This window comes from Falco peregrinus, chromosome 1 (assembly GCF_023634155.1).
Source record: "Falco peregrinus isolate bFalPer1 chromosome 1, bFalPer1.pri, whole genome shotgun sequence".
NCBI lineage: Eukaryota > Metazoa > Chordata > Aves > Falconiformes > Falconidae > Falco > Falco peregrinus.
The window spans coordinates 125,814,958-125,834,129 of NC_073721.1; the positions used below are offsets into that span (position 1 = coordinate 125,814,958).

Consider the following 19,172-nt stretch of genomic DNA (forward strand, 5'->3'; position numbering starts at 1 on the left):
ACGTTCAAAATTTAAAGCAAGAACTAAACATTTAATAATTCATCCTAAGTCAAGTTTGCTGTTTCGGGTTTTTTTCAGTTCAAGAAGAGTTTGCTATGAGAAAGTTTTAAAAGATCTATTTGAGGCCAGATTCTGCTCCCACTGAATTGAAAGTAAGATCAGTTTATTTCCTGATATTTGATTGACAAATGGTCCTTTACCTCTTACTCTCGAGAGCCTGTGCACACTGTTAATGCCTCTTCAAGCCCTTGCAAAGTGACTGCAAGGGGTGCTGGGTAGGCACGGAAGGGAGACAGCTAGTATTCTGCAAGTTGCAATGCAGGCTTTAAGTGATCTTAATCTATACATGTGTTGATCAAGCTGGTACACTTGGGTGATTCTTTCCTAGGAGAGACATTTTAGAGAAGAGTATGTTTAGAAAGCCTGGACGCTGTTGACCTACTTTTTTCATAAGCCTAAGGGAACTCAGTTTGCTGCACTCAGTGGCAATCTGAAGATGTGGGAAGAAAAAAATTGTGAATTTCACCATAATAACATTATTTTATCAACACAGAAAGTTATACATTAATCTCTTTGACAAAAAAAAGACATGAAAATGTATGCTACTAAAGTGATCAGGTGCCATTTTCTTTAGGAAATGAAGAGTTTGTCCTTTGTTATTTATAATACCTATCTAGAAACTGGTACAGGGAAGAAGCAGAGATGCTAAGCTGAATTTAGTGAACCAAGGATTGGCATTTAAATTCTGATTCCTCAGTCTGTTTTTTATACTGTATCTGAATTACATGTAATTACAGCACTGGTAATACAGTATTCCAAAACATTTTTTAATAGTTAACATGTCGAATAACATTTAGGACATGTAGTTAACATGTTAACTATTTAGTCTGTTACATGGTGAATGCATGCTATTCCTATGTCATAGCTGGGCAAATTCTAGCAGTAGTGATGTTAAGATTTCCCAGAAGTGCTCAGTAGGAGCTATAATGAAAACACAGGACTTTCTGAGTCTGTCCTCAGTTTCCTTCCTGTGCCTCATGTCCTTCTATCCAATGGTCTGAGCACAGGACTAGGGGAAATTAGTTTTGGGTCCTAATGGTGGTTCTAGTGCATTTCAAGTCCTGATAGGGCCCAGTGCAACTGGCATCGTTTACCTGCTTTTGTTTCCACTGAATATTTACTGTGGGTATATTGTAAGGGTTATTATAAAAATAGCATGTATGCAAATAAAAGCTGTGTAAAGAGCACTATGTGAGTTCAAAGCACTGCATTTTTTCACCTGCATCAGCCTGATCCACTCCTGAGACTGAGCTCACACATCCCCCCACCAATGACAAGGAAAACCTCATAGATACAGGTCCTGGAACAGGAATATTCACGAACAGGGCCAGGGGAGTTGGCTCTCTCTTTCCTTCCTCTTCTTTTTATGAAGTTTTGGTAGAGGGACTCAAAACTTAATTATGTGATGTCTGTGATACTGAAAAGATAGAAAATGAGTTGTGTTAGATAACTTCCTTTGCAGTGGGAATTAGAGAAGGAAACAAGTCATATAACTTCCTTACTTTTTGAGGGCCTTGCAAATTACCATGATAACCATGTTCCAGGCTATCAGTGGGGGGACAGCATTTTTTCCATACCACTCACTGATACTCCTGTGAGATTCCGCATCATGGCAAATCTAATAATTTTAGTATTCTTCTGAGTCAGCATTCTGCTTTTCCTTGAAAACAAACATTTACGTTCTTTACGTGGCCATCTCCAGATCTCCTCTGTCCTCTCTAACCGCAATGGAAAGCAGCAGAGAGCAGTAGCAGACTGCAGTGAGACAGTTTTTCTTGCACTTGTAGCATAAAACCAGCCTGGAAGTCTGTGGCAGTGATGGGAGGATATTTCCCCAACACAAATAAAAATAGAGTTTATAGAAGTCATGAGCTTCACGATCCTGCTGTAATTAAAGAACTAAGATATTGTTTCTTTGCAGATTTTGAATGTTATTTCATTGTGGATAGACAATAACATTGGATACGTAATTATAAATAGGAAATTATGCATATTTCTTGCTGACAGCGTGTCATCTGGATTTAGTGGAGAAAATAAGACTGCTTAATTATTTTTTTTATATGGCTTTCTGGAATTCTTGAACTTCCTGTGTCAGAAACCTTTTAAGAGGAGATACTTAGGGCAGTCAAATACTGAACTTTAAGAATATTTTATGATACATGTTAAAAAAATACCTGTGTTCTTGCTACACAGATTTTGCCCCAACATTGAGGAAAAATACAAAACCAGGTTTTGGTGAAGTTCTGTTCTCATAGCAGAAGTTCTCCAGGATGATAAAATAAACGTTAACTATCAAATATTGGTGTAGTTACGAGCGAAACGTTCTTAGGAACATGGGATTTAAAGAAATATGTGGCAAAACCAAACCTGTACCAAGGAACACGTGCTTGATGTGCTGTACTTCTTAAGATATAAAAAACCTTGGAGTTTGATTACAGCTGCATCAACACAAATCGGACCAGAGGATTACGGTTATGATTAGCCCTGGAAAAGCTACATAATATTTATGCAAATTTGGCAAATTGAGTTGGTTTTCCCCATAGTCTTGTAAATGAAAAAGACATTTTAGAAAAATTGCAGTTCTATAGAAATTCTATGATTTTGTATCCTATTCTTTAAAATTTAATAGAAAATGAATCTGATTGAAATGAACCTGACTGAAAGGTATACAGGGACTGCAGGTAAAAGGTTCATTTGAACAGAAAGACGTCTGTGTGGGCAGCACCAATCCCTTAGATACTTAGGAGTTGGGGCTCTATTAATTTCTAGTGTAGGAACTAAATTATAAAGTTATTGAACAGAGAGAGAATTTCTCTCTGCTAATGGCCATTGAAAGGTCCTTTTTTTTCTAAAGCTCAAAGAAAGTACAATTCTAACATGAGGAAGCCTGATGTTTCAGGAATTAAATATACCTTCCATTTCCCCCCCTCTAAATTGATAATATAACTCAAATTGCCCAGTTTTTCATATATGATAATGTGAGAGGTTGTGATAAAACATACAGATCAATAGCCTACAATTGAGGTAGATGTTCTTCTCCCACTACAAAGAACTGGAAAGTTTTGTGCCGCAGAGCTGTGCGGAGCGGAGAGACATCCCTTCAACTTTTGTTGGGCAAAAAGCTGCTTGCTTTTAAAAGCTCAGTGTAGCATACCATGGCTTGCAGTTGCGGAGGTGACAAAGGTGTCGTGCCCATGTGCAGAACCATTCTTTTCTGCTGCTGAGGACACTGGTTGTAAGCTTCTAACAAGGGTATTTTTTTTTCGTCAGAGCTGTGCTTTGAGACACAGACTGCATTGTGAAACAGCCTGTTTTCAGAGGCAGTGCCGAACAGATGTGGAAAAACTCTCTGATGAAGGAGTTTTACCTGGACATCAGTGTGGGAGGTATTTAGCTGAGCGTTCTGTAATGTGGAACCAGGGCGAGGTTTGCGGTAGCTGTTGGCAGAGCTGCTGGCAGCATGGCGCTAGCGACGCCTGGACACCGCAGGCCCGCACCCAAGGGCCCACCTTACGGGTTTGCTTTGCTGGTGGGCACGAGGGCCTGCGGGCTGGGGGCTGCTGGAGGGGGTAACCCGAGGGCAAAAGCCCCCCCCCCCCCCCCCGAGTTCCTCAGGAATAGCTGTCGCTGGGGCAGGCTCCCGCTCGATACTCTGAATTTCGAAGCACTGGGGACTTTCCACACTTTTTAATTAACGCGGGAGTCCGAACCAGACTCTTTTTGATTCGTTGTCTCAACAGTGTTGAAAGTAGAAGCATAACGGGGGGGGGGGGGAATAATTTATATCGCTGCTGGCGCGGCTCACTGCCCGCTGCCCGGGCCGCTCAGCGCCTCCTCCCCGCAACATGGCGCCGCCTCCCCTTCCTCCTCCTCCAGCCTTCCCTCCTCCCGGCCGCTGCGTTTTGGTTCCGGGGCAGCGAGTCCTTCCTGCGGGCGAGGCGGGGCGGTGCAGCCTCGGCCCGGCCCGGTTCGGCTCGGCTCGGCAGCCCCGCGGCCCGCCGCAGCATGTGAGCCCGGCGGGGCGGGGATGCTCTGGCTGCTCTGCGGCCCCTCCCGCGCCATGGAGAGCCAGGCGCTGGTCATCCGCATCAAGATCCCCGACGGCGGGGCCGTGGACTGGACCGTGCACTCCGCGCCTCAGCTGCTCTTCAGGGACGTGCTGGTGAGTCCCGCCGGGGGCGGGGGGACGCGGTGCCGCCCCCGGGGTCTGCGGGCTGCCCCGGGGCGGGGGGGGGGGGGGGGGGAGTGGTAACAAAAATCCCCCCTGGAAGGCGAAAGGTGGTTTTGTGAGGCGGTTGGGTCTTTTTTTAAGGAATGGGCTTTTTGCTGCCTCGTGTCTGCGCCTGAAAGTTTTAGTGGGAAAGTGATTCTGGGGGAGGCTGAGGAAAATCCCAGCCCTGGGGCAGCGTCGGTGCCCCCCGGTGCTTTAGGGGGTCAGGGGGACCCGAGCAGTGGCCCCCAGCCCACCGAAGGGTCGGCTGCTCCGAGGGTCAGCGTGCGGGAGGGCCAGGCGCGCAGCGTGCCCGCGCCTCTGCGCCCCGGCGTGCCGGGGGGGCACCGGGCATCACTGCGGGGGTTGTTCGGGAGTTTGGGCATCGGTGCCTCCCTGGCTGGGGCACGGGCACCGTGCGCTCTGCACGCGGGCTCGAGCTGCCCTTGCTTGCGACGATCTTGCCTGGTTTTCTGCCTTGGGTCTGCTGTGTCACCTTTGCCCTGAACAGCCCTCAACCCCTGCCTGCGTTATTGTCGCTGCTTCTGCACATCAAGTCTACAAGGATCCTCCGTTTACTCAGAAGTGGTAGCGGATATTTATCCCACTTACCATTTCTTCTCAGTTGCACCCTTAGCCCAAAGAAAAGCCTAATCGTTGCATGCAGCTCACGCTTACTTACTCCAGCGTGCCTTGATCTTCCTACGTAACACATCACTGCCAGAGACTCCATGTGCCACTAGTTCTCTAAAGAAAAATCTTTCCATACCACAGATCATGTGCATACTTGATTTCTTCTGTTGTTATAAATGTTGGAGAGAGATTCTGCAAATTTCTTGAAATGTGCTGCATTTTACTGAGAAAACACACGGGAATTAAAGGGTTGACTTGATGCAAAATGTTCGACGTGGGGCCTGTGGAAGATTGCAGAGGTCACTGGAGTGGATGGCTCCAGATGTTCCAGGTTTCATTCTTCCTAACATTTAGCGTTATCCAAGACTTTCTATAGATGGAGGAGAGGGAGCAGAACTTTTGATGGATCGGTGCCATTTTTGCGAGGGGTAGTTTCCCCTTGGAGATTGCTGTGCGTTTCTAGCAGTTACACAGCAAGCTTGAGACAACCCACCCTACCCTTCAGAGACAAGTGGTGCAAAGCTGGGCCAGGTTTACTCCACATTCTGCTTCACGTTTCCTAGGGGTTTTTTTCCAAATAAAGTGATGACGCTTGGACTGTCCTTTGGCATTTTAGAATTATTGGAAATTTAAGTTTGGTTGTATTTCTTAAAAGTAGAGAAATGTTGCCAGGTTGAAGGCATGGCTTTAGAAAACCATTTTGCTTCTTAGTTTTCACCCTTGTTGCTTCAGTGTAAAAGCAGCTGGGGGTGTGTGTGCCTTAAAATTGAACTGTGTAGTCTGTTTAACAAGTAGATTGAAGAAAGTGCCATTGAAATTTAAACTGTGTATGCAGTAGGAACCGGAGCCTATGGTTTACTACGGGGGTGCTGACCCTACAGCTGCTCTAGGAGTTTTTGTTTGGGACAGCAGTGAGGTATGGGACCTGTATCTAAAGCCAGAGAAGGCTTCAGGCAGCACAGCTGTAACTCAGTGGTTGGACCATATCTTACCTGTGAGGCTCTGCACCTGCAGTTTCTGTTGTAGCTCCAACAGTTGCTCCATCAGGTTGCTGCTGGGTTCAATGGATGCCTTTTCGACCTGAAGGTAAAATGAACTTGTGTGATCAGCTGTGATACAATACTAAAAGTAAGCATGCCTTTTGGAGCCAGCTCTCAAACAAGCTGAAGTACTGTAGTACAGTTGTTGGAGTACCTCAAGTAGGCTGTACCTGTATTGATTTATTAGTTTTATCAGGGCAAAGTACTGAACTCGGATCTAGAGTGAGATGCCCTGCTGCAAGTTTGAGTAATTTGCTCCAGCATGCTGAGGAGGGAGCCTGACAGAGCCCTTGACATCTGAAGTGCTTCTAAGAGTCATTATGGTCAATGCGCAACAGCAGGACCTTGAGGAGCAACCAAAATCACTGACACCTGCAGTAACCTCCAGTCATGTAGAAGTGATGCTTTCTGAGAGCTGTGGCCACGCTTAAGTGTGAAAGGGAGGAGAACGTGTCAGGCAAGTCTTCAGCTTGGCATGTCTCAGGACTCAGTTTTTCACTGCTCATGTTTAGGGAGGCAGTTACGTAGGGGATCTGTTATAGAATCAGCATGACAAATCAAGACAGAAGGACTGTGATATAACGGATCATACAGAGCATTCTACCTGCCGCTGGATGGGCAGTTCCTGTGATCAGCAAGCCTCGAGTTTGCTCACACAAATCATCCCCGCTCAAAGACCAAGAACTGCAGGTGGGCTTGGCTAATGCAACGCTCATCTTGTTCTGCATTGCTGTTGAAGTCACTGAGAAAAGGGGTTTCTAATTCTTCCCCCTCCTCACCCAATTTTGATGCCCATCTTGTTTGTTTACAGCTGTCTAGTACATCTTCTGGACTTCGTAAAATGTATTTTTCTGGTTATGAGCAGGTTGAGCTTCCTGCTTCATAGGTGGTAGTTTCTCCAACCAGCAGGTGATGGTGGAGCATGACAAGACCATACGTTGCTGATTTTCTTACAAAATCTCAGTTTTTGCTGTTACGCTCACATTGGTGATCATTGATGTTCTTCACAAATTTCTGTGACGTTTGTGTAGGAAGGTCTGTGTGTTGAGGCAGCCATGAAACCTTTGGTGATGTCCCGTGCCTGTGCTGTTGGCACTTCTGCGCCAGCAGGCACAGCTGCTGAGGTGGGCTGCGTGCCGGTACACAGTTGTTTCATGTAGCCCAGCAGAGCACTCTGGAGAACTGCGCCAGGTGGGTGGCCGTGCGTGCTCTTGGCTCCCCTACATGGTGCAGGTTGAGATGACTGTTAACAGTATTTTTGAGAAGATGCGGCTGCTACAGATCACCTGTGGGTTGCTTCACCCAGCTTCTCTGCAGGTGCAGGTCTGTCTCTGGCCTTCTGCACACTGAATTATTTCTACATATTGATAGAAGAATATGAACGGTTCCTGGGTTGAAATGTCCCAGCTCTTTGTCAAGTGGAAGTGGACAGGCGTCTGCATCGGGTCACTTCTGCGTCGGTGATGATAATTTTCAGTTACCCACTGTTAGGCTGTTGCATTGATGGTAGGGGTGACAGCAATACCTCTGTCCTACCTGGAAGTGTTGGGTTATGTATGGTGAGTCAGTAGGTGGTGACACATCTCTTGTCATCAGTGGAAATCTTAGATGTGGGGATGACGGATGTTATGACAGTGTCAGTTGGGAGTGCATCTGTGCAGTAGTACCGTTTGATGATTGTTGTTTTCATGTCAAAAACCCTCTCTTGTGGACTGTGAAATCTTAAGGAGTTTGATAAGGTCCGAAATGTCTCGAGGCCCTCATTTGTCTAACTGATTGTGTTTCAGGATGTGCCATCACAGGACACGCGTGCCTAATTTGTCTGGTCACTACAGAAATTAAATGAAGTAAGGCTCCGTACACTAAAGTGTGGTAGATCTGGCACCACACGTAGCTGGGGAGGAGCCCCAAGTGTGGTGGGGACAGCAGGAGTAGGGCTGACCCAGTCTTCTGCTGTCCTTCAGCCTTCCCTGTAATTTCCACTCACCTGGTAGGCAGTTACAGAGGGCTTATTTGTTAAGAGTATCAATTAAAGTTAATGTGGAGAACTGAGATGTTCCCTGCTAAGGTAAATGACTGAATAGTAATAATCCAGTCAGACCCCACTGTTTCCCTTATTGTCCACGTCTCTGTAAATTGAAGATACAGGACTGCAAGGTACCCCTTTCTTCTCAGCTCCTGCTGTGTGGGGAACAATCAAGATATGAATAATCCCTGTAGTTTGCCCTGTTTAGTACTGATCTGGCTCTGTGTGGTGCTGTCCAGAGCACAGCAGGCTCCAGCCTGCTCTGTGTACCTGCAGTCCAAGTGGTTTTGTGGGAAGTACTACCTTGCCTTGAACTGTAGAAGCACGTTTGCTAGCCAGTTCCAAAACCCAAGTGCGTAGCCCCAGGTCTCTAGCATCAGTGGGAACTAGGGGCTTGGGGGAGCCTGGAATTACCTGTGTAGTAAGGCTGTTGTTCCTCCTAAGGTAGGTCCCATGGTCCACTTTTTATTAAGAAAGCCCCATAAAATTGTCTTTGAGAACAGAAAGATATTTTTTTTTTAACCTGATTTTTGTTAATTTAGCATCCTAGAAGTGTGTACAGCCTCATGAATACAAATGAGTGTAGCCTCGCAGCATTTCAGTCTGGCATGCAAGAGTATTTCCATCTTCCTTTTTCAGAGAAGAAGCTGCAGTAGAGTCACCAAATATCCTGTCCATAGCCATAGAATAATCTGTTGGAGTCAGATGCTCAGCGCAATGCCTTACACACTAAATGACATGTTTCTTAATTTTCAGCTGCTCTAATACTGTCTCTTGGAGGAGCCTTTGAAGGTACTAAACTGTGTAGAAGGTATTCCAACCTGAAAGCCTGATAGCTGCAGGTTGACGCTGGTGGTGGTTGGCCTTGATGCGGTAGGACGGTACCTGACCCATGGAAGTGGCAATGCTTGTATGCTTTAGGTTAGGCATTTGCTTGATTACTTTCCTAAACAAAGGTGCTAAGAGCTGTTCTTCATGATGTCACTTTAAATATGTTCTGTGTATATCAGCTTTGCAGACCTGTAAGTTACCAGTAAATAGATTTATTTTAAAGGCACCACTAAGTGAATTACAATAAGCTTATTTTTTTCATCAGGCTGTCTGGATTCGTTTTCCCCCTGTCACTGGAGTATTTAAGCACTTGGTGTTAATTCAGGATAACTTCATGATGTTGTACTGAGATAAAACAAGTTTTAACTGAAGCAGCAGTGAGGGCCATGGTTTCAATATTTACGCTGTCATTTAAAGCAGTGTTTTCACATTTTCTGCTTTCTCGCCTGAGAGATAAGTGCTCCACAGCTCTTCTAGAGAGCAGATTTGATGGAGTTCTTGTTTCAGCTGCTGTTCCCTGATTTTTCTCCTTGTTGTTAGAAGCTTTTCAGTTCTGTAAGATGGAATAGAAGCTATCATGTATGTGAGCCCACTTGAACCACGTCCACAAGTTGTAGTATATTATTGTTTGTGACCTCTGTTGTGATAGTAGAAAACCATCATCACACACACATAATCTGTTGAAATTTAGAGTAATCCTTTAAGCTTGGGTCACTGGGAGGTCTGCTGAATGTTTGAGGATGGAAGTCTTATGTAACTGATGAAAATACTACCATAACAACAGAGTAATGGTGTAATTCCGCCCCCACCACACCCCCCCTCTCTGCAAGGCTAGTTTTTCTCAGATGTGTTGGTTTCATAGAAATACTGAAAGTTGATCGGAGCAAAGTTTTTTGTGGCAGTTGGTAGGGTTTTCAACTATTTATTTAGTATAAGGCAGTTACGGTGTGTAGTTCAAAAATTCATGTACTTGGTTATTACTCATTTTAAAGAAGTCCTGATATATAGAACAAGTTATTCTGAGAATGTGTACGTACATATAAAAAAGATCTGTTATCACTGTTTTAGTGCTGTCACAGCTTTGGGAGTCTTGGAGCTTTCCTAGCAGACATTTGAAGCTGTTGGAACCGTCCTCGAGTGCCATCCTTACACATCTCTTAAATATGGTTTTTAAATACCCCAGAACTAGGGTCCTTTTCTGATAACAATTTTAAAATCCCTTTCATGGAAGCATCTGTGTGCCCACATAAGAACTTTTTACAAGTGGCTTAATTCTAACACAATTAAAGTGTTTTTGCTGAGGAATTTTCGACATTTAAATGGATTTAGAAATAATTAGTTAACAGCACAGTCTTCTGTTTAGGTAAGACTTTACAGCTTGGCTGGCTTTTGACAGAGGGCTGACAGCTGTCAAACCCTGTAGAAGTATTTAAATGGGAGAATTTTTGTTAACATGACAATGTTTTGGGTTAGGGGTTTGTTTTTTTCCTTTTTTTTGCTCCACAAATTTACAATCTCCATAATTAAGCAAGCTGTATTGCAAATCTTTTGTATACAGTTAATAGTTTAAATTATATACTATTGATTTATTTTAACATTTAAAATGAGAAGGCAACATGAGAAAGTTTTAGAAATACTATTTGCTTCGGTTAAGCTCTGTGGAAATCTTCAGGTTGCTTGGCCGCTTTCTCATTGTATTGTGTCTCTTTAACATTGCACAGAATGTTTCATTTCCGATGTTTAGACTAAATGAAAAAATAGAGAAATCAAAAGTGACAAGACAGTGATCGCTAAAGCTTTGATATGGGGAGAGAAGGGGTGCTTAGCACCCCGAGATGCTCACAGGGTATGTACTACCATAAATATTGTTGTTCATTAATTTCTAATCACTTCGTGACACTGTCAGTGGAGAGATGGCGTGACATGAGAAATCAGGCAGCAGGAAGGAAAAAGCCATGCTGTGCATTTATGCCGTGCCCTGACATGACATATTGCAGCCTCACAAAGGCTGACAACAGCACATGCACTGGGAGGCCAGGATGACTTCAGTCTGAGCAGCTATTTTTCACTGAATTTTGAGTAAATGCTGTATGTAAAGGCTAAAAAAAAATAATTCAAAAATGTTCTCGGTTTAGTTTAGTTGTAGAGGAAAGACTTGTATTAGCAAAAAATAACAGAGAGATGTAACACTTGGATATTTTTGGTATATTCTGTGATGGGCTTGTGTAGGCGAGTTGCACATCCCTTAGGAAAGGGATTGCGTGGTATTGTCGTAACGGCGAGGCTGGAGGTTGCCTTCCAGGTTGGTGCGTTCACTTCTTCGGGTATTTTAACCTTACTTCCTTCAGGGCAGCCGATGTATTTGCATCCCTCTACCAAGTTTTGAAGAAGTTTAAATTCTAATTAAGAATGACTAAGAGCCCTCCAAACTTTCTGGCTTGCGTGGAGTGGAGAGCATCTTGAGACACAGCACTGCTTTGCGAGGCAGCAGCAGGCAGCTCGACGTGGCTGCTGGGTCCCACCGCTTTCCCGGGCAGTTGTGGAGTGAAAGCAACAAAAAATTTGTTCAGGCTCACAGCTACTGTTTTAATTCATGATGGCAGCCCTAAACCCATTCAGAGCTGTCTGTTACCCAGTTGTTCCTGAGCTGCAGGCAGGGCAGGAGATGGAGCTGTGTGATGAGGTTACGTTGCAGTGGGAGAGAGGACCAGGGCAGTTTTTCGGAAGCAAAGAGGAGGAATCAGGGTGATATAAGCAGGACTGAGAGAGAAAACGTGCTTTCTTAAGTAAAAAAGCCATTCATAAACCTCTTTTTATGACTGCGATGAGTTAGATGTACATTTTTCTATAACCTACAGACAAAATCGATTCTTTAAACTGCAAGAACAGACCACACTGACTTGTTTGCAATTATGATTGAGTTATTTGAAAAGAAAACAGTTTTCCTCAAGGTAACGTGGCGATGAAGACGAGTGCTGTGGCTTGTACTGATTTGTGTTGTGTGCTAAAAAGTTTGTAATTTTGGGGCAGTGGTGAGTAGCAGGTCTTTAAGTCTACAGCGTGCAGCTGGGGAGTCATTAAGATGATTTAGAGTAAATCATCTCAGGCATTTCCCATTTGATATATTAGCTAATTCTTCTTTATATTTTAGGATGTCATCGGTCAAGTTTTGCCAGATGCAACGACAACAGCATTTGAGTGTAAGTATGACTTGTATAAACTGTCTCCTTTGTCACATTATAGGGCTGTCATTTATTTAAATAAATAATGTTTACGTTCATTATATGTTACGGTTAAACATTTATGCATTAATGCAAGTTTAATGATGATACTGAACTAAGCAATATTTTATTATTTAATCACATCTTGAATGAGCATATTTCTACAATATAGCTTTAATTACCAGCATGACCTTACCGTGCTCTTACTCCTCACTGCAATTATATTGCTGGAATTAAATGAAAAGTATAAAGTACCTGTAGGTCTTAAGTTTAAAATTTTAATCCTCCATTGGAAGAAACCAAAAGAGCAGCAGCCTTTACAGAAATACGGTACAACATACGGACTTTGTACCAAATATAGCAGCGTTAGAAATTAATGTTTCCTTTCACTGGAACAAATGTCTGTTTTTTGCTGGAAGGACTGCTGCGTTTTTATTTTTTCCTTTTTTCCTTCTGCTGGGCTGAAGCTAAATACAACATCTTCTCTGTCTCCTGTGCAAGAGCAGGAGGTGTCAGTAGTTATTCAGCTTCAGCTCCTGGAAGAGGTATGAGAGCTGCAGGAAAATGACACCTGGGTAGACTTGGGCAGCAGTAATAACTTCTGAAAGGCCATGTGCATCTGGTTGAGAAGCTGGGAAAAACAGCTTCTGTGTAGGGTCTGAGAAAGCTGTCTGTTGGCGTTGTCAGTCAGGACACTTGCACCTCATGAAGGTGGTTGTATGATGCATTGGCTGAGTTAGGAAAGCTCTTGGTGAATATTTTAGTGCAGATTCAGGCCTATATCTGCAATTATCTATTTCAGCTCTATTCTTTGAAGCCTGTTCTTATTTTATGAGCGATACCAGGGGTTTTTTCCTGTCTGGAGAGCAATAAGCTACAAAGGGGAGTCAAACAGCTGTGTCTTAGGGGGTAAGATAGTGAGCTAGAGTTTCCGTCCAAGTGAAGAGAGCTCCTGCTATTCCCTTTTAATGTTTATTATTATTATTTTTTTCTATGTAAATCTGTGTTTTCCTTTGATAGAGATGAAATAGCAAGAGAGAGCTGGAGGGGATTAGAAGTGTTAGATGAGTAAGGTAGTGATGCTGAAGGTGAGAGAACAGTTACAAGAAGATAGGACCTGGCCTTGCGTTCTTATTAGCATTTCTCCCCTTTTTAGAGCTTTATGGATAATTCTGTGTGTAGATAATCAAAGGAAATATTGTTCTATGGTTCTTCAAGTACTGTTTAGTGCTTTTAATCTTTCTTTTCATATGCTTGTGTTTTCCCCTCCTAAACCGCCAGAAACCTGAAAATGGAGATTATAAGTGTTATTTCTCTGTAGCCTCGATATTTCTTCTGCCTTGCTTTTTAAAACAAGACTTTCTACAGAGACCTGAGCAAAATCAGGCTTCAGACCTTGCCATTATTTTTTTTTATGATATGTTAATATTTCTTTTGCATACCTCCCACATCACACATTAGCTTTGTTTGAACTTCATGCACCAGTAGCAGTCGCTGCAATCAGGGCAGTAGCCCATATTAATGGTACCATGTGTAGAACTTTCCTCGAAATACTTATTTCATTGTGTCTTCTAACATCTGCTTCTGTGCTTTCAGTTCATGTCTCTAGTCTGTCATTTACATCTGCACAAAACCATTTCCCCTGCCATTTAACTGGCATCTAAAATATGTTATGTATATTGATGTGCGATTTTTCTGGTTACTTTTTCCATATCAAATGCCTAGATTTTACCAGCTTAAGCTTCGTTCTCACCTGCTTCATTGCTTCTTCGGATGTGGATAATTGCCATCCAGTGCAGGCTCCTCTACTGTTTGTTTAGTTATTGTTATCTACAGCGTACCATCCATTGCGGCTCCTACCTGGGGCTGCACTTCTCCTACTGTTGGACCTTTATGTGGATTTCACTGTTGTATTACACATCGCTAAAAATAAAATCACTAACAACATATGGCCTGTTATGATCCTTTTATCCAAACTCTGCCATTTTGTATATTTGTGACACACTGCAGATTTTGTGAAGATTGCTTCATAATATTTGTTTACCATCTGCTGCACTCTATTTGGTATCTTGTGAGGATTTCTTCCTCCATTTTAAGTGACATTAGCAAAATCCAGCCAGTACGTAGGATTTTTTGGTTCTACTTTTGCTTCCCTAATGTGCTGGAAAATCGTATTGCTGTGCTCTAGGCAAGCAGAGAAGCCTGGAAATCTTTCTGAACCCATGTGTCACATTGAGCTAGTTTTTGGGCTGTGCCCACTTAAATGTCATGGTAGGGTGGCAAAGGATCTCTGCACAGATATGAGATGTATTTGCTTCTGGGTTTACTCTTTACAAGCATTGCCTGGCTCTTTTAGATTTGGCTTTTTTAATGCCAGGTAACATTTTCTGCCTTTTCATCAACGTGTTTTTCATTTATTCCCTTTGTACCACCATTAGGAATTTTGCAGTTCTGAGAACCTTGGAGTTAATTTCTTAATCATTGAAAATGAATGTTGTGTGATTGTTACAAATGTCTTGCAAGTGGACTGTAAGAATTTTCCACTTTTTTTTTTTTCGTGGTCCCAGCTCAGTCTGTTCCCTCAAGCCAGGCCTGTTTAACAGCTTCTGTCTCCATGTATTCATCTCCCTCTGTCATATGTTTCCCCTCCTCTGCGTTTTACTCTGATCCCTTCTTGTTGATGCATGGCGTGCATTGTGTTCACTATTCCAACAGCTGCTTCTTCAGCCTTTCTTACTCTGTTACACACTGCGACTAGGACTTGGGCTTTGGCCAGGTAGCAGTTTTACAACTCCTCCTCCTTTCTGCCTAAAATGTTTCCAGGCAAGGAAGCATTCAGTTTCAACTCACTAACTCTTCTTAATCTTTTCATCATTCATGGCTTGCTGCAGGCTGGTAACCCTAGCAAGCAGTTTTAGCAATTTGGCAGTTCAGCAGTTAAATTTCCATGAGACAAGGCTCTTGTAGGACATAGCTGTGCTGTCTAGTTCCTCCTCTTCCAGGTTTCCAGTGTCCCACAGCTCTCTGCCAGTACATTTTTCAAGTGTAATTCTGAGGTTTTTGTGTTACTTTTTTTCCTTTCTTACCTGTCTCATGTTGTTTTGCTCTGTCTTCTGCATTGCTTTGCTCTTTCCTTGTTAGAGCCTCAGAATTACCTGCTAGGTTTTCAGAGGCAAAATGAGCAAACTCCTTTTTTCGGGTAATTTTGATTTGTTGACTTCAGATCTCTTCCCAGATTCTTGTATGTAACTAGGAGCAAGAGTGAGTATTCATCCAGGGACATAATGGCACTTTTTATGTTGATGTGATATGCAGGGGCTGTGATTGCAGAGAGCTCCTGTCTAACCGATTTAGAGCACAACTGTAGAGATGGGGACGGACAGGCAGACTGCCCCAGCCTCTGCTCTGGTCCCAAAGCCATGTAAATGCACTTGCTCATCTCCATGTCCTCACCCTTTGGTATTTAACAGGTGTTTGTAATGTGGGGGGGTGGGGTGTTGCTTCTTGGTTTCCCAGTGCAGGTTAGCTTGGGCAGAGTGCTTTTCTTTTGTAGCCGTATGGCTTTCTGACCGGCTTGCTTGCAGCTTGGAGCCTGAGCAGAATTGTTCTGGTCTGTCTGTCCTCATGTGTGTGTACGTGTCCTGACACAGTGAGCTCCATCAGCTTTCAGGCAGAGGTGGGTGTCTCAGGCCTTTTAAATATCCCAACTGAAATGGGCCTTCATGGCTGAAATTCCCCACAGTAAATGTTTTCTGGCCAAAAAAGTGTGCAAATTTGACAGCTGTTCTTTGGTATCAGTTTGATGTTTCTTGTTTTATTTTCAAAGAACTTCCTGTCCAAAGGGAAAAAAAAAATGTAACACTGGGCTGTATACCAATGGGCTTTGCTTTTGGGTTTTTTCGTTTGTTTTTAATAAGTATCTATACAAGATATTTAATTTGCAGCAGGCAAAAATTGGAGACAGATCATTAACCCCTCCCTTCTCCCCCAAAGCTAGAGCAATAAAAATAAATTAACGTTTTCTAACTGATTTGGAGGGGAGGGGTCTTTCCATTCCTCTGGTGACTGGTGCAGGTCTCCCGTCGGTGAGAGTGTATGAGCTTTTCATGAGGACCGGTGCAGGAGTGGACAGGGTGGACACTGCTCCCATCGGAGTGAAGGAACAGCATGGGGTGTCTCAGCGACTGCTGCGTGGGATGTTGGAGCGTGTTGTTGCACCAGCTGGTGCTAATGGGGGGGGATTGAGCCCCCCTGGTAAATCTGCACCTGCTGAATCCCGCCATATGTCTTTGGAAAGTCTATTCCTCCTTCAGATCTTCATATTAATAATTCTTTCTGAATGCTTTGCTCTGCTGGAGCCTTTCCGAATCTCGCTCCCTGTCCTCTGGTTCTGTCTCTACAGCAGCCTCTTCCCTTTCGCCAGACATGCCTTTTCTGCGCGATTGTGGCGGTGCCTGAGCCATCGTCGCGAAACCGTGATCTCCTGATGCTGCTGCTCCTGCCTTCTGCTTCCCCTTTGCCCACAGTTGCACTATGAACAAAAACTCAACTGGTTTTGCTCGTTCACGAACTTTATCTAAATTTCTCTGTATAAACACTGCAGATGTGTGTCCACTTAGAAGTTACCATTTTTAAGTCAGTGTTGCTGTGTCATGAAGAAGCAGAGATGCCCATGCATTTCTAACGGGCATGGGGGCACAGGGGTGGGAGGAACCTGACACAGGGCAGGTGGGTTGAGGTGGGGTTGACAGTAAGACCAGAAGCTTTTAGTGGGAGGAAGAGGAAGACTTTTTATTATTATTATTATTATTTTAATTTCTAGTAATTCTGATGAAAGAAGCTGCCAAAACTTAAATCCATCTGGGAGGATAGAAGCACACTTGGAAACTTGACTTTCTGTTTGCTTAGTACCTTGATGGGTTTCAGCAAGGGGAATTGCAGCCTGTGTAAAGTGTTTGGCTTCTGGAGAGATTCTGGCAGTAAAATCTGTTGAGACCAAAGTTTTGAGCACTTTGTTCATGCCCCCTTTTTAGATGTAATTCTGGTCTTTGTTAATTAATGTTTGGAGTGGTTAAACATTATTATTTAAGAGTATCTTGTTACTTGTGTAGTTGGCTTATACATTCTTAGTATTTTTGTTTGCTTCTAAACGTCCAAGTAAAAACCTTACATACTAAAATTGTAAATATCCCTCTCCCATTGTTCATGAATGTAATACATTTCTTTGTTAGATGAAGATGAGGATGGTGATCGGATTACAGTCAGAAGCGATGAAGAAATGAAAGCCATGCTATCCTATGTAGGTATAGTATAACGAATGCTGGTATTTTCCATGTTGATCAGTTTCTGTATTTTTGTTTCTATCAAAGCGTTAAGGTAAGCTGGAGTGTTCCCAGTACAATATTCCTGTATTAAGTTCAGAGCGTGATATTCCTGTGTTAAGCATAGGTGTTTGAAAACTGTATCACATGAGGTATATGGACATGCTTGACTTTAAAAACAAAAAAAAAAGACTTGTACACTTACTGATCATATCATAAACATTAAGAATAATGCATCTTAATGACTTTTGCATTAGGTATAGTGCAGGCTAAATGGACTATCAATTTCTTGTATTTTTTATGCAGTACTTAAAGTAACGGCTCATTAAAAATGAACCCCTGGGCTCTAAAAATTTTTCAAAATCTACTTTCATCTGGTGACTGTTTCACCCCTCCTAACAGAAGAGTTTCATTGTAGCTGCAGGCTCAGTATTCATAGAGGATTTAAAGATGTATTTTCTCTTTCTTAATACGAGATATATGTGTCTGTGTTTGCCTTTATATACATAGATGTGTGTAAAATCTATCTAGATACCTATAAATATAAAATCTGTCTACAGAAATAAAGTATGTAGTTACTTATTGAAACAAAACAATTTGAATGTAGCTTCAGTGTATCTTTCATGTTGTAGATGTAAGTGAAAAAATATCATTTAACATTTCCTGTCAAATGCAGTCAATAAGCAAGAAAATGACAAATGGGTATTCTTTCTCTAAGCCGGATGGACTGCAAGTTCCTTTTAAAGTGCACTTCTCGCAATAGTAATGGCCTTAACTTGGACCATGCCAGACACAAGCTCTGTTTAGTACCATTTGTAGATGGTTTTGGTGGGACTTAGTGACTTGGTTCAGTCCTCGTCCTCAGTTCCCCGTTGCAGAGGAAGCAGAGCAGGGACACGCTTGAATCACCTACTTCTTGCCTGAGTCTCTGCTTAATGGATCCCTCTTGGGCACATGTTCTCTGGGTTTTTTTTGGTTTTTTTTTTGCAAAACGATGTTGTTTCATTGTTGTGAACTTAGCACGTAAATACATCAAATGATCAATGTTTCCTATGAAGGGGGTTCTTGTTTTCTAGGTGCCAGGGAGGCTTCCCCACTGAAATTCTGGTCCTTTTGATATCTGCAGAGGTCGTGCTATTTCTTGCCTGGTGAAGGCTGGGTGGGCGCTGGTTGACTGGAAGTCTGTTAGCAGACCCTGGTCCAAAGAGACTTTAGTTGTTGCCTATGACTTAATCCTGGGGTGAAAGAAGTGCAGGTTCCAGATGCTGGTGATTGATCTCTGTGAAACTCAAGGGATTTATTAAATAAACCCCCCTCATGTGCAGGTTTGGTTTGTCTTTTTTTCCAGAGGAGATGAAACCATTGTATTACAAGTTTGATATTAAAGAGCATTATGACAGTTGTGTGAAAGAAAGGAAGAAAATCCTTGCTGCAGTCAAGGGGGTTTTGTGCTTGTTTGAGGGGGTGTTCTGTTCTTTTGTTTCATACAGCTAGATCACTGGTGGTGCTTCCCCACCTTGTGTTTCTTGATTATTTTTTTTTTTCCTTATAAAATGTCTGCCATTTTTACTGTCAAACTGGAAAACTTGAATTTTCCTGGCACAGTCTTAAGATTAATCATGCCTTTGTAAGGTCATCTTTTTGCTATGCTTCCAAGCTTACTGTTAAAGTTTCAGTACATTAGAGTTATGATTGCTCAAGTCTCTGCTTTCCCTTAAAAATTATGGGATGTCTGTAAATGACTTCTTTCCACTTCAGCAGCTTTTCTTCTCTGAAAATTTTCCCTTTAGCTTTAAACGAGTTTTCTATTTGAGTGTTGCATTGATGGCT

At 42.9% G+C, this 19,172-nt stretch overlaps 1 protein-coding gene across 5 annotated transcripts in view; it reads left to right on the plus strand.

Moving 5' to 3' along the window:
* Positions 1–3,967: 3,967 nt before the first annotated feature.
* Positions 3,968–19,172, plus strand: part of MAP2K5 (mitogen-activated protein kinase kinase 5) — a 140,839-nt gene continuing 125,634 nt past the window's right edge. For all 5 annotated transcript variants that reach the window (XM_013297336.3, XM_027783355.2, XM_027783356.2 and 2 more), the window contains exons 1-3: positions 3,968–4,222; positions 11,952–12,000; positions 17,253–17,320. In XM_013297336.3, the coding sequence (XP_013152790.2) occupies positions 4,088–4,222; positions 11,952–12,000; positions 17,253–17,320 (252 nt within the window). In that variant the 5' untranslated portion in view covers positions 3,968–4,087. The remainder of the gene's footprint in view (positions 4,223–11,951; positions 12,001–17,252; positions 17,321–19,172) is intronic.